The sequence below is a fragment of the Phodopus roborovskii genome, unplaced genomic scaffold, assembly GCF_943737965.1.
Source record: "Phodopus roborovskii unplaced genomic scaffold, PHOROB, whole genome shotgun sequence".
NCBI classification, from domain to species: domain Eukaryota; kingdom Metazoa; phylum Chordata; class Mammalia; order Rodentia; family Cricetidae; genus Phodopus; species Phodopus roborovskii.
The window spans coordinates 11,625,290-11,638,324 of NW_026126588.1; the positions used below are offsets into that span (position 1 = coordinate 11,625,290).

The 13,035-nt window shown below is 42.4% G+C and overlaps 1 protein-coding gene across 1 annotated transcript in view; it reads left to right on the forward strand.

The window, feature by feature from the left end:
• The window catches only part of Col9a1 (collagen type IX alpha 1 chain), a 60,480-nt gene that overhangs the window by 38,392 nt on the left and 9,053 nt on the right, over positions 1 to 13,035 (forward strand). Inside the window, exons 27-31 of the mRNA XM_051204506.1 lie at positions 1,395 to 1,427; positions 5,273 to 5,419; positions 5,603 to 5,657; positions 7,346 to 7,534; positions 12,925 to 13,002. Of these exons, the coding sequence (XP_051060463.1) occupies positions 1,395 to 1,427; positions 5,273 to 5,419; positions 5,603 to 5,657; positions 7,346 to 7,534; positions 12,925 to 13,002 (502 nt within the window). The remainder of the gene's footprint in view (positions 1 to 1,394; positions 1,428 to 5,272; positions 5,420 to 5,602; positions 5,658 to 7,345; positions 7,535 to 12,924; positions 13,003 to 13,035) is intronic.

Sequence of the window (13,035 nt, forward strand, 5' to 3'; positions counted from 1 at the left end):
TAGAGCTGCTGGTCTGCCGCCTCGTCAGGATGGTCTGGGCAGGAATGGTCAGCCCTAACGTAATGTGTGAATGAGATCTTCTGCAATCAGTAACAATCTTCCCTGTGAAGGAGCCTTGGAGCTCTCCAAGAGCAGAGAAATGGTCCGAAATGGTCCGCTAATGTTTATTCAGGGTTGCAGGGTTGCAGACATCTAGAGATGTCTGACCTGGGCAAAGTTTCTGATTTTTTTTTTTTTAAGCAAATTTCTGAGATTTCTGAAAGTACTGCATTTTAGTTTCTGTAGTGGCTGTTCATTTTATGTGCTTAGGGAATGTTTTAAAATTTAAATCATTCTATCTTATAGTAGAGGCATGCTAACACTTGAACTGAACTCATCTAAAATCAATGATGGGAAGATTACCTAGGTTTGTTTTGTTTGTTATCCAAAGCCTGAAAACATAGATATTTTGTTTGATAGATTTTTGGGGAATGAATTAAAAACCACAGAAATATAAAAACAAAAATTTCAATGTATATAGTTTTAAATGTCTGTTGTGTTTGGGGAGAAAAGCTATTTCATTTCATTTTATTTTATTTCCTGCACGCTTTCATCCTTGGTGCAGAACACTGTAGACCTGAGTGAGCCTCACCGAGCTCTCATTGCAGCTGGTTAGTCAACAGATCAGATAGTCAAGGGCTGGGAGGTTGCCTTGCTCACACAGAAGCACAGAGTTTGGTAGCTGAACTGGAATGACAGACCACATTTTGAGTCAAACCTGTCTCTTCTTTCTTTCCTTCCTTCCTTCCTTCCTTCCTTCCTTCCTTCCTTCCTTCCTTTCTTTAATTTGGAACAAGCTTGTTTTACATGTCAATCCCAGTTCCCTCATCCTCCTGTCCACCCCTGTTCCCCCCACCAACCCCCATCCCATCCCCTTTCTGCTTCCCAGGGAGGGTGAGGCCTTCCATGGGGCATCTTCAAAATCGGTCATATCATTTGGAGTAGGGCCCAGGACCTCCCCCATGTGTCTAGGCTGAAGGACCATCCTGCTATGTGGAATGGGCTCCCAAAGTCCATTTGTATACTAGGGATAAATACTTATTTACTACCAGAGGCCCCATAGACTGCCCAGTCCTCCTAACTAACACCTCATTCAGGGAATCTGGGTTGGTCCTATGCTGATTTCCCAGCTATCAGACTGGAGTCCATGAGCTCCCCCTTGTTCAGGTCAGCAGTATCTGTGGGTTTCTCCAGCCTGGTCTTGCCCTGTCTGCAACTGGATTCCAAGAGTTATGCTCAATGGAGTCAAACCTGTTTTCTAATATGTTAGCAGTACAATAGCATTGGAAAAATGTCTTAGTAAACTATGTCAAGTGAATAAATTGTACTAATATAATTTTGTTTTGCTGATTTAGGGAGATATGGGATTACCTGGCCCAAAGGGATCTGTAAGTATGATGAAATTAAGTTAAATTAAAAACATTAATAAAGCTGTAGAAAATGCTATAACCTGCTTCATGAAATGATTGTATAAAATTAAATTTCTTGAAGGATTTCGAGAAAGTAAATCTCTAAAGCTACTCTGTAAATAATGGATTCAACCCAACCAGTAAGGAAAAAATTCTCAACCGTGCAAATGGATCTAGCCTTTGAACTCTCTACTCTAAAGAAGAGTTTTGATCTGATATTATAAATGGCTCAGTGAGTGCTATATTATAATGCTCAGACATCCTCCCCAAAGGAGTCATTTCAAAGAGCTGGTACATGCTCTGTGGTGGGGAGAATAACTGAATTTTAGTGGCAGTTATACTTCTGCGAAATATTTCAATAACTTTCTTAATCTCCCTTGTGTTCTAGTTGAGATAACCAAGAAAGAAGCAGAACATGTAACAAAATATAACAGAGAATCGTCAGAACCTCAAAATGAGCAGCTTCTTCGACTGCGTTATTTTACAGAAACTAAACTTGTGAATTCAGAATCCTAGATCTGGTGCATGGGAGACCCACGGTGTCTTGCTAACATGCACACCAGCAGGAGCAGGAACTTAGAATTAAGCTCAGTGGACAGCCTCGAAGGCCATGACCACTAGCTTCCAGTGATTTCCTAGATTCTCTAGATTTCTGGACTAGTCCCTACTCCTGTCTTTATCCAACAAATTATCTCCTCAGCAGCTAATTTAAACTTGCTGAAAAATAGAACCCGCTATATGCCACCCCTCCTCTCTGAATCCTAAAGAAAAGAAATCAGACTCCTAGCAAAGTAGACCGAACCTGTCTGGAAAAGTTCTTGGTTTTGTCCCTTGGCTATCTGGAACTTTGTCCATTTTCAGTGCTTTTACATACTATGCCATTTAACAGGTCCTAGTGGGAAGAGGCTTTCTCCTTCCTGGCAATTACTGCCTGCTACACATGCCTCCTGGCCCATCCTCTACCTTCCTTACCTTCTCTAGAGGCATCCCTGCCTCCGGCCCCTGCCCAACTTGGTTTCAGTGCCCAAATGCAGGCTTGTCATCTGCATGCACACCAGTGCATGGATGCAACCCTATTGTATTGACAACCATGCCTTTAAACACAAACTTTCAAGCCATGTTTGTGTATAATAATACTTGTTGCTGGTGGTGCATGCCCTTAGTCCCATCACATAGGAGACAAAGGTAGATGGAACTCTGTGAGTTCAAGCCCAGCTTTGTCTATAGTTCTAGGGCAGACAGCTGTTACACAGAGAAATCTTGTCTCAAGAAAAACAAAACAAAACAAAACAAAAAGCAAACAGACAAAAACAAACAAAAAAACCCTAAAAGGAATGGTTTAAAATTATACCAAATATAAAGAGTAAATAAACCCTTATATGTTTGGTGAAAGAAATCTTATGTCATTATCTAGAATGATTCAGTGGTGCTCAAGAGAAACATTTAAATATAAAAGAAAAAATTGATCATAATGTAGTGACCCGACACTTACTGCATTCTAATTTGGATATATTAGGAATTAGCTGTTAACTCAATACTTCCCTTCCACCCACTTCTTATGCAACACTGCCCAAGTAATGCTAAAGAAATTGAACTGTATTGTCCCAGAATCAAGAAAATTATTTCCTAACATAGGTGCTTTCACGGTCCACTTGGATGTGAGATCAGATGAAAACCCAATGTCTGCTCCCATGAACAGAATTTATCAACTGAAGAACTCTTTTTGTTGTTGTTTGTTTTTGATAGTTTTTTAAATTTAAATTTGCAACAAGCTTGCTTTATATGTCAATCCCAGTTCCCTCACCCTCCTCTCCACCCATGTCCCCCTCCCAACCCCCATGCCATCCCCTTTCTGCTCCCCAGGGAGGGTGAGGCCTTCCATGGGGAGTCTTCAAAGTCTGTCATATCATTTGGAGCAGGGCCTAGGCCCTCCCCCATGTGTCTAGGCTGAAGGACTATCCCTCCCTGTGGGATGGGCTCCCAAAGTCCATTTGTACACTAGGGATAAATACTGATCCACTACCAGAGGCCCCATAGACTGCCCAGTCCTCCCAACTAGCACCCACGTTCAAGAGGGTCCTTATGGCACCCCGTTCTTTGCATCAGAGAGTTCCTGTGCTTTGTTCAATAGCAGTTTTAGCCATCATCATCACAAGAGCATAACTCTATGTGGCCAGCTCTCTTTGTTGATGTTGCTTTCCAGGAAGTCTGTCAAGCTGTAAGTTCCTTATAGCTGCAATCTTGTCAAGCTGACTTCGATAAATACCATTTTTTTTTTAACATCATAAAGCAAGATTGAGACAGCTTGCTGAACCTTGTTTGGATGCGTGTAGAGAAATTGTTGCTTTACTTCTTCCCTCGGGCTGAATGCATTTGAGAATTTGAAACAGCTACCTCTTCACGGGTAGATATTGCACAGGAAAAAGGCCAGGTGAAGTCACCTGATGAACATTCCTACCTTCAGGACTAGCATTTCCCGACTCTTCCTCTTGTCCTTGTACCATTTTACTCTTATTCTGAGCAACAGAATGTTGTACTGCTCTGCCGAAAGCTGTAGCACATTTTAGCCTCACAAAAGAGTGAGTTGCAATACAGAGAAACTCTGTCTTGAAACACCGTTAAAAAAAAAAAGTGAATTAATGTAGTCTCTTTTTAACAGCAGTTATTATACATGAAGATTTTAAAAATGCTTTTAGTGGTTTTTCTTTCAGGAAAAAAAAAAAACACTTGATTTACCTTGTATATGTGCCTTCATGCTGAGGAAGCAAGTGGTTTGTTGGTTAACTTTTTTAATATTTAGGTTTTAATTCTCTTATTATTTAAAACTGTAAAGCTCACCCCCTCGCCCTTAAACGCTTCACTTTCAAGGTAGTATTTTGAATGTAGTCGCTTAGTCAATGTTAGCATTTTGTAATTTCTGCTTATTGCTAGTGTCTTCAAGTTCACCAAACACACCTTATAAAAGGCAAATACTTTACATTCTTGGATTGTTTCATTGCTATACTCAAATGGCACATCTTGGAGGAAACCTTGTACTCGGAGGAAGTCTTTTTATTGCCAGAAGATGTCACAAATCCTTATTATAAAACTAAATGACAGGCTGGGTAAAAAGACTTACCCTGCAAACTCCATAATCTCAGTTCAGATCTCCAAAAGTCATTTCAAAGCTGGTCATAGTGGTGCAAATGTCGGTAACCCCTGCATGCCAGTGGGAAACGGGAGGTGGAAACTGGAGACTGCAGATAACTTGGCTTATGAAGTAGCAAAAATATCCCACCTCAAACAAGATGAATATGTAAGGACTAACAGGTTGTCCTTTGATCTCTCTGTGTCCTCCTTCCCCCAACACACACACACACACACACACACACACACACACACACACACGCACGCGCGTGTGCGCACACACACACAAACAAACAAAGCAAACAGCCAGCTTGCTTGGACTAGGCTGTAGCCTGGTGGTAGAACATGAGCTCAGCACGGAGGCCCTGGCTGGATTCAGTCCTCATCACCAAACCAGAATGAGACTTGTTCTTAGGAAGTGGTGTGAGGTATGACAAATGAGTGCTTAAATAGATCTGATCTCGATGGAGATTTTGAAATAATTAATTTTTTTTGTAAGTTTACGGAAGTTGGACTTCTAAGTGGCTGGTGAATGGTTGAATGGTATTCTGTGTCTGCAGCCGAGGTAACTTATGAACAGACACCACTTGCAGACTTGCGTTGTAGAAATCCTAAAATTCCACCTAAATATTTATACTGATGCTGAACAGAACATGCTGATGTCTAGCTCGAGTTTCACAGTACACTGTTTGTTCTAGGTTGGTAACCCCGGGGAACCTGGCCTGAGGGGCCCTGAAGGAGTCAGAGGGCTTCCTGGCATAGAAGGACCTAGAGGACCGCCTGGACCCCGGGGCGTGCAGGGCGATCAGGGTGCCACTGGGCTGCCTGGTATCCAGGGCCCTCCGGTGAGTGGTGGCCATACCCCATGGTTTCCTGTTGGTAGCTCCATCAATCTCAACTGAGCTCTTCGGGAGCCAAGTCTTCTCATCAGTTCTGGCCACTCAGTTCCTTACGATGTCTGACCTAACAGTTTAACAGTGTTCTCTTACAGTGCCGAGTATAACCTGTGTTTTTCCTTCTCACCCCAGGGCAGAGCACCAACAGACCAGCACATCAAGCAGGTTTGCATGAGAGTTATACAAGGTAAATAAATGACAGGGGTTTGTTTAAACAGCTCCACTCCATGCTTGTGCTTCTCAAGGTTTTATTTTTGTAGGTGTGCAAGGGGAAGTACCCAGCTTTAAAAGTGGGAGATGTTGAGTAATGTTAACACCAGCTTGTTTTACCTGAGAGTTGACATTCACTGTCTTATTACTCTCTCTCCACTCCCAATCCAGGCTCTGTCTCTATGTATCTCGTCCACCCTTTTCCAAAAGGGAGGTTAATTTAACTCACAGGAACAAATGCATTTGCATGCATCATCTTTTTCCCATTTGCAACACAAATTCTTAGGCATCCAAGCTCCTTAAGATGATACCATTTAGTGTATATTTGGCATGGTCTTAGGCTCTCTATAAATTATGTGAGAACTAAGTGACAGGCCCGGTGCCCCCAAGTAGCATAAGGACATTATTTATACCCAAGGAGTACATACGTTTAAAAAGTAACAACTAGCAGTTTCCCCAAAATGATGAAGCATTCCCTCATTTGTTAACTTTGATCTATATTTATCAACAGCTATGGACATCGTTATTCATTTTAGAGTTTGCCTAGGTATAAAACCACACAGGGAATGAATATGTACAAAAATAGCCCCACACAGAAGAGACACTATAACTTTGGCAGCCTACAGAAAATCCTCTTATTATGGTAGAACTGTGTCTTGAAGAAATGCTTGTCTTTCATGTGCCCATAGACAGTCCACCTTGTCTAGCAGACTTGTAGAATTTTCTAGAAGCAGGTGAGCATGAAATGAATGCGTCTTTATTTGGAAACCAATATATAAATCTTTTTGCCACACACGTTTTATTTCGGCTCCCATCAGAGCTTTAAGCACTACTAACATATCTGGAAAATCACAATTTTATATTTATTAAATTAAGCAACTCAAAATAGTCATGTTTAAATAAATTTTAAACTGCTGGATAGAAAATTGTTTCCAATTCTTCTTCTTTCTCATACCCTAAAGCTTTAAAAACAATATTGCACTTGCCTTAGAGCATTTTAATGGGGTGGATTTTCTTGCCTTTCACGGCTTTAGCAGCTGGTTCTGAATGTATGTAAGAAGCCCACAGAGGTATTAATTTTTAAGACAAACTGTGGACATTCCCAAGGAAGGTTATTTTTAATGATTTTCATCTATTCCAAGCATGAAGATAGACTGGAGGGGAAAGATTTATTAGAAGCCACGAATTCTCATGATATTTCAGGTTGTATAGACTTGCTTTAGACCAAAAAGGTCTTTAGTTTGGATGCTTGGTCTAGTATCTGAACCCTAATTTTGAGTGAGGGTTTTTTTTTTTTTTTTTTTTTTTTTTAGAGCTCCAAGACAACATTTCCATCCATGATAAGAAACTCATTTTCTTCGCTTCCTCGGTTTTACCTAATAACAGATAGGATTCAGGAGACATTCTCAAGGTTCTGGACCACCGCCCATCTCAAAGTCTTGAAGTTTAACCCCCTCACCCGAGCTGGGCCAGTTAGATAGATCCAGGGTGAGCTCAGGAAAGAGACACCAATGACTCTTCCTGCCTGGAAGCCTGTGGGAAAACACAACTTTGTTTTTGTCTTGGTGCCACATATAGATGAAGGCCCCTGGAGATGCCGTTCTCTTCACTTTAGCCACGGCTGTGTTTGTGACTTGCCCGTTTCTGTGTGTTCCTGTCTTTCAGAGCATTTTGCTGAAATGGCTGCTAGCCTCAAGAGACCAGATGCAGGAGCCTCCGGTCTTCCTGGGAGGCCTGGGCCCCCTGGGCCTCCGGGTCCCCCTGGAGAGCATGGTTTCCCGGGGCAGATGGGAATTCGTGGTCTCCCAGGCATTAAGGGCCCCCCTGGTGCTCTTGGCTTAAGAGGACCTAAAGGTATTTTTTCTTTTAAGTTTTATTTCATTTTTAGTTATGTGTATGTGTCTGTGCATATGGGGGCTCCCATGGAAGCCAGAGAGAATATCAGAACTCCTGGAGCTGGAGTTGCAGGTAAGTTTGTGATGGGCCCAATCTGGGCAATAGGAACTAAATTCAAGTCTTTTCCAAGAGCAGTATACTCTTTTTTTTTTTTTTTTTTTTTTTTTTTTTTACCACGGAACCATCTCTACAGCCCCAAGGTAAGCTATTTTGCTCAGGTGCAAGACATGCTTAACACCTGCTTTCCATAGACGTGTGATCTGCACCCAAGCTCACACACTCACAGAAAACTGTGAGATTCTAAAGTCACTGTAGGGCTTCTCCTGATGTAGCCCCTCGTCTAAGGATGTTGGCATCTGTTAAGCGAGTAAAGGTGCAGGACGCATGGCTGCTCATTGCATCCCGAATTAGCGCTGCCCTCCTCCTCTTCCAAAAGTTAGCCTCGGTACCTCTAATTTTGTTGGACTCTTATTTTTAGCCCCAGGGTGCAGTCTAACTTGATTCCTTCCTTAATTTAAAGCAAGCCAAGTGCTTGCATCCAGGAAATGTTGCAAAAAATAAAACACAGCACAGGTTTGTGAGCAAGCAAGACATTTTGCAGAGCTTACAGAAAGATAGGGTGGCCTCAGACAGCTTTCGCTAGCCGAGATGTGTGCACCCTGGATAATTTATGGAGAATTAAGTTAATCGAGGAGTTTCTGTGTTGTGACAAGTTACTGACAGCTCTCCGGGGAACTTCAGGAGGATGTGACATAAAAAATAAGAGGACCCCCCCATTATTTTAAACATTGTGGTGCTCCAATTAGGGACAAATATTACTGCGTGAATGGTCAGAGGGCAAGTCAGCTGCCTCTTTGGATCTATAAATGAGTTGTTGATGTGGTTGGCTAACTACACCCTCAGTTGGAACAATTCATTTAATTACTTTTTTTTTTTTTTGGCAAGTGCAGAGCTGCATATTAAAAATGTCCTCTAATTGGAACTCTTGTAAGTCTGGAGAGATGAGGGAGAGGGAAGGGGAACCCACCTTACAGAGGCACTGGGGTTTTCTCAGTTTATTCATCTTTGTCCTCTTTAGCTACTAGCCCGGGACTCTGTGCCAGATGATATGATGAGTAGTTCCATCCGCTCTGAAGACCATGCCAGAACATCCACTGGCGTGGGTGGATTTGTGGGTTGCTTGGGCCTGTTTGTAACCCTGCCACAGGCATCGATGCAGCCTTGCTTGCCTTAGTGTCAAGAACAGCAGTGGGAAAGGCTCCCGAGACCCTATGAAGGTCTCCAGTCCTCTGCCCCAACCCAGACACACTGACTCAGAAACTCTGGGTGGAGCCTAGTACTTGGGCGCAAGATATCCTTAGCAGATCTAGATTGGTGGAACATTGGTGTGTCGCTCAAGTTCCTTAGCGGGTCTAAGGAAATTAATCAAGTAAACACTGGTCTCTTTGGCAGATCAGTTATCGGTTCAGATGTTGACTCCAGGCAGCCTATGGGGCCACTTCCTCCAGCCTTGGCCACAGAAGGAATCACCCTGGGAATTCTACGAGCAATCCGGGCTTGCCCTGCCCCCCCCCCCCCCCCCCCCCCGTCCTCACGGCTGCAGAGTTTCAGAATCATTTGGTCTGGGCTTTACAATGTTCCCCAGGTAGTTTTAACCTGTGGCCAGGATTGTTTGAGTGGTCTGTGGCTGTGTTGAACAGGTTTGGGGTCTAGCAGGAGAAACACATCGGGAAGGAAGAAAAGTGTGTTTCTGTATTTGGAACCCAAGAGAGACCTCTAGCACAAGGCTCATTTGTCATTGACCATTGGACCGCAGAGGAGTCTTCCTTCTTCAGTGTTCTCCACGCAGTCCATCCAGATACAGCCCTAAATCTCCAGCCCTCCACCCTGATTCCCTTACATTAGCATCTCCATAAGGCTTTACTTCAGAAATCTAGGGCGGAGGCAGGCAGGCAGGGTAATTGGATTTTCTTTCAACACTACAACCAATTAAGAAATAGTTCTCAGTAACTGACCTTGGTTTGATCTCACCACATACAGGAGAGTAATATTTCATAAAAAAAAATATTTATTCTACTTTTTGGAAGCTCGCAGCTTAAATTTTTCTCAAGAAAACAATACATTCCACTATGTTGGAATTTACATTTTGAGTCATTAGAGATGCAATTCAGTATGGCTGCCCCTTTCCCCCACTTTTACCTAATAACAGGAGATGACATTGGGCTTACTCTATGGTACAGTCACTTTGGGAAACTATACTAAGCCTTGTGATAGTCCAGGCTATGTCTTAGTCATTGTTTTCTTCTTTACAATGGACATTGGGGTAAGAGCTTGTCTTCCTCCTCAAGCGCCCCTCCCCCACCAATGCGGAGTGCCGTCTTAGTCCATATGAGTCACTCTCCCTGACACCATACATACTATGTGTAATTGCACACATGCAGGACCAGCGTCCATGCAGCAGGCACCCCCTGTATGTGAGGTGGGCAGAACTCACGACAGCGACAGCAGAGTGGCCTTCTGCTCAGTTCACTGGTCTTTCAGGCCGTAAATCTTACTTTTAAATATTCATGGTTAGGATTAAGTTCCTTTGAATGAGGCTGTGCATGTTTAGACATTTTAGTGTGAGTCGAACAGATGAGACAGAGACAGTATGGAAGTGAAGGTGTGAGAAAATACATGTTGTAACTGTGACTCACACTTTCCCTGCATTAATCCGCGCAGAACATCGGTTATAGCTTTGAATACCAAGAGAGAAATGAACCACATCCAGAGAGCCATGAGAACGCCCAGCTTTCTGCGTTTCTTCTCAGCCTGGCTTTCCCTTCATACCCGACCTAAGGCTTTTTCATGGGCCGATATATTTAGGTATTTTATTTACATGAGAGAACATTTGGTAACTCTGTCCTGCAGTTGCTGAGGCCCCAGATTCGTTTCCACCGTCTCGCAAAGGCCTTGTACACATTTGGTTGCCACCAATCAACTCTGAGTCGGAAGTGAGAGACACGTGTGAGAGCACACTCTAATTTTTTAAAATGAGTTTATTTTTGATGACCCCACACTTGCATAGCTCAAAAACTTAGATGTGAGAAAGGCATTTAGCAAAGACTTTCTCCCACATATGCTTAGCGCCCTCTGTCATTCTTATGATAGAGAAACCCATGCGCTTCCTACAGATCCGGACAAGCAGCGCTATGGAAATCCCCAGAGGCTTGCTTTCCCTGCCCCCTAAAGAACAGGGCCACCCTCTCCTTTAGTAAACAATCATTTGTTTTTCACGTATCAGTATGTCCAGGAGACGGTTCCAAAGAGAGTTCTGTGATTCCCCCAGCTGTGTAGCTGTCTTTTCTGAGGCAGCAGCGCAGTGTTTACCTTTGGTGATCCTTCCAGCTGTTTCTCGTCTCCCATTGCTGTAGCCAGGCAGGACACACAGCAGGGCACATATGTCAATCTCGATATAAGATTTCAACACAGACTCCATTTCCACTTCCGATCCATCTCCATTCCAAAGTGTTTTCCTGTGTTGAGAGTAAATTTCTGCAAGTTGAGTTCCGGGGCAACTGGAGCTCCCACTTACAATTTGATTGTTATTGCCATACCCGCTCCAATGAGGTTATACCGGTTTGTACTTTCCGCAGCAGCACACAGGTCTGCATTTTTCTACAACCTGGGCATGTCTCATCTACACATGGAACTTTTGCTAATTTTGTAGGTTAAGCAACTTTGTCACTTCTTAATTTTGTGTTTATTTGCGAAAGCAAATCCAGGGGCGCTCTCCTCTATGTAACGGCCATTTTTGTCTCCTTTTCATGACTGCCTAACCATGTAGCTTGCTCATTCTTTTAAAAACCTGTTTTTATTGTTTGTGTATCTGTATGTACCTGATTGTATACATGTGCACCATGTATGTGCTCTCCCTATGCTTGTGGGGGCCGTAGGGGGTGCTGGAGCTCCTGGAAGTGGAGGTACAGGTCAGAATCCTGGCGGGGTTCTGGGAACTGAGCCTGAGTCCTCTGCAAGAACACAAGGGGCTCTTAACCACTGAGCCACGTCCCCAACACTTTGTTTTCCCATGGTTCTTAGACTTGATCCATTTGTAATTTGTCCTATCATGATATATATATACCTTTTCCTAGTGGACTACTCATATTTTTAAAAAATCATTTAATGACTTGCTAATGTTCTCCACTTAAAATGCCACCTTTGGGGATGGAGAGATGGCTCAGAGTTAAGAACACTTTCTGTTCTTGCAGAGGACCAAAGTTCAGTTCCAAGCACCCACATCAGGATGCTTTAACCCTGGTTCTAGGGGATTCTGCCTTCTGGTGTTTGCAAGCAGTGCGCACACAGGTGCACACGAACATGCACAGAAACATACATAGAAATTATAAAAGAAATTTAAATTTTTTGTCATAAACCAGTTTCTCATGCATATTTGGACCTATTAGGACCTTGTGCCTCAAGGATAAGTACTACACCAGTATAATTGGTTTAATAACTGGTAGGATTATTTCCTTCATGCTACTTTCCTTGAATGAGGTTTGTGGCTATTTCAGCTTATGTGGTTTTTTAAATGTAAACCAGAATTATCCTCTCTGGTTTAAGTGTGCTTTAAAAAATGGGATTGTAATCAATATTCAGCTTAGGGAGAAATGACAACTATTTAGTGGGCTGTCATTCCACTCCAGAATGTTTTTTCAAGCCTTTTTGTATCCATTAGAAATGCTCAATTTCTTTCATGTTTTACTTGAATATTTCCATTAAGATTGTGTCTAGTTGTTTAGTATTTTAATTGCTACTATAAATAGTACTTCTTTGTCATTTCTCATAACTGGTAGCTCTTTGTATATGTGAAAATGATTGATTCCTGAATATTAATTTTGTATCCTGCTAGACTACTGAGTTCACTTATTGTTTGTAATAGTCTTGAAATTGGTTCTCATCTTTAAAATACATGTTCCTGTTACTCCCAATCAGAAAGAGTTTTAATTCCTCAAACCAAATGATGTACAATAGTTGCAAGATAACTTTCTTGTTCTTCCTGGGGCAGGACCACTGTTACGTTTCCAGGTTGAGGCAGATTTGATCTTATCAAGGAAGGATCCATTGACTGTTACCTTATCATGTGTTTTACTAAGAATGCACATCCAATCTTGTAAAATGATTTTGCAGATCAATCATTTGTGGGTTTTTTTTTCCCCTTCTTGGATCTGTTGATCAATTTTGGCCTTGCTGCATGTCTATTATGATGACAACTTCATGATTTTTGCTTCATGAGTTTGAGTTTCTCTTGAAGTTTAAAATAAATTTATTGATGCGAAGAAGCATAACATTTCTTTAATGAAATGCAGGTGACTTGGGAGAAAAAGGAGAACGTGGCCCTCCAGGAAGAGGTCCCAAGGGTTTGCCTGGAGCCATTGGTCTTCCAGGTAAGTGCATTCTGCAGTAGAATGACTGGGGTG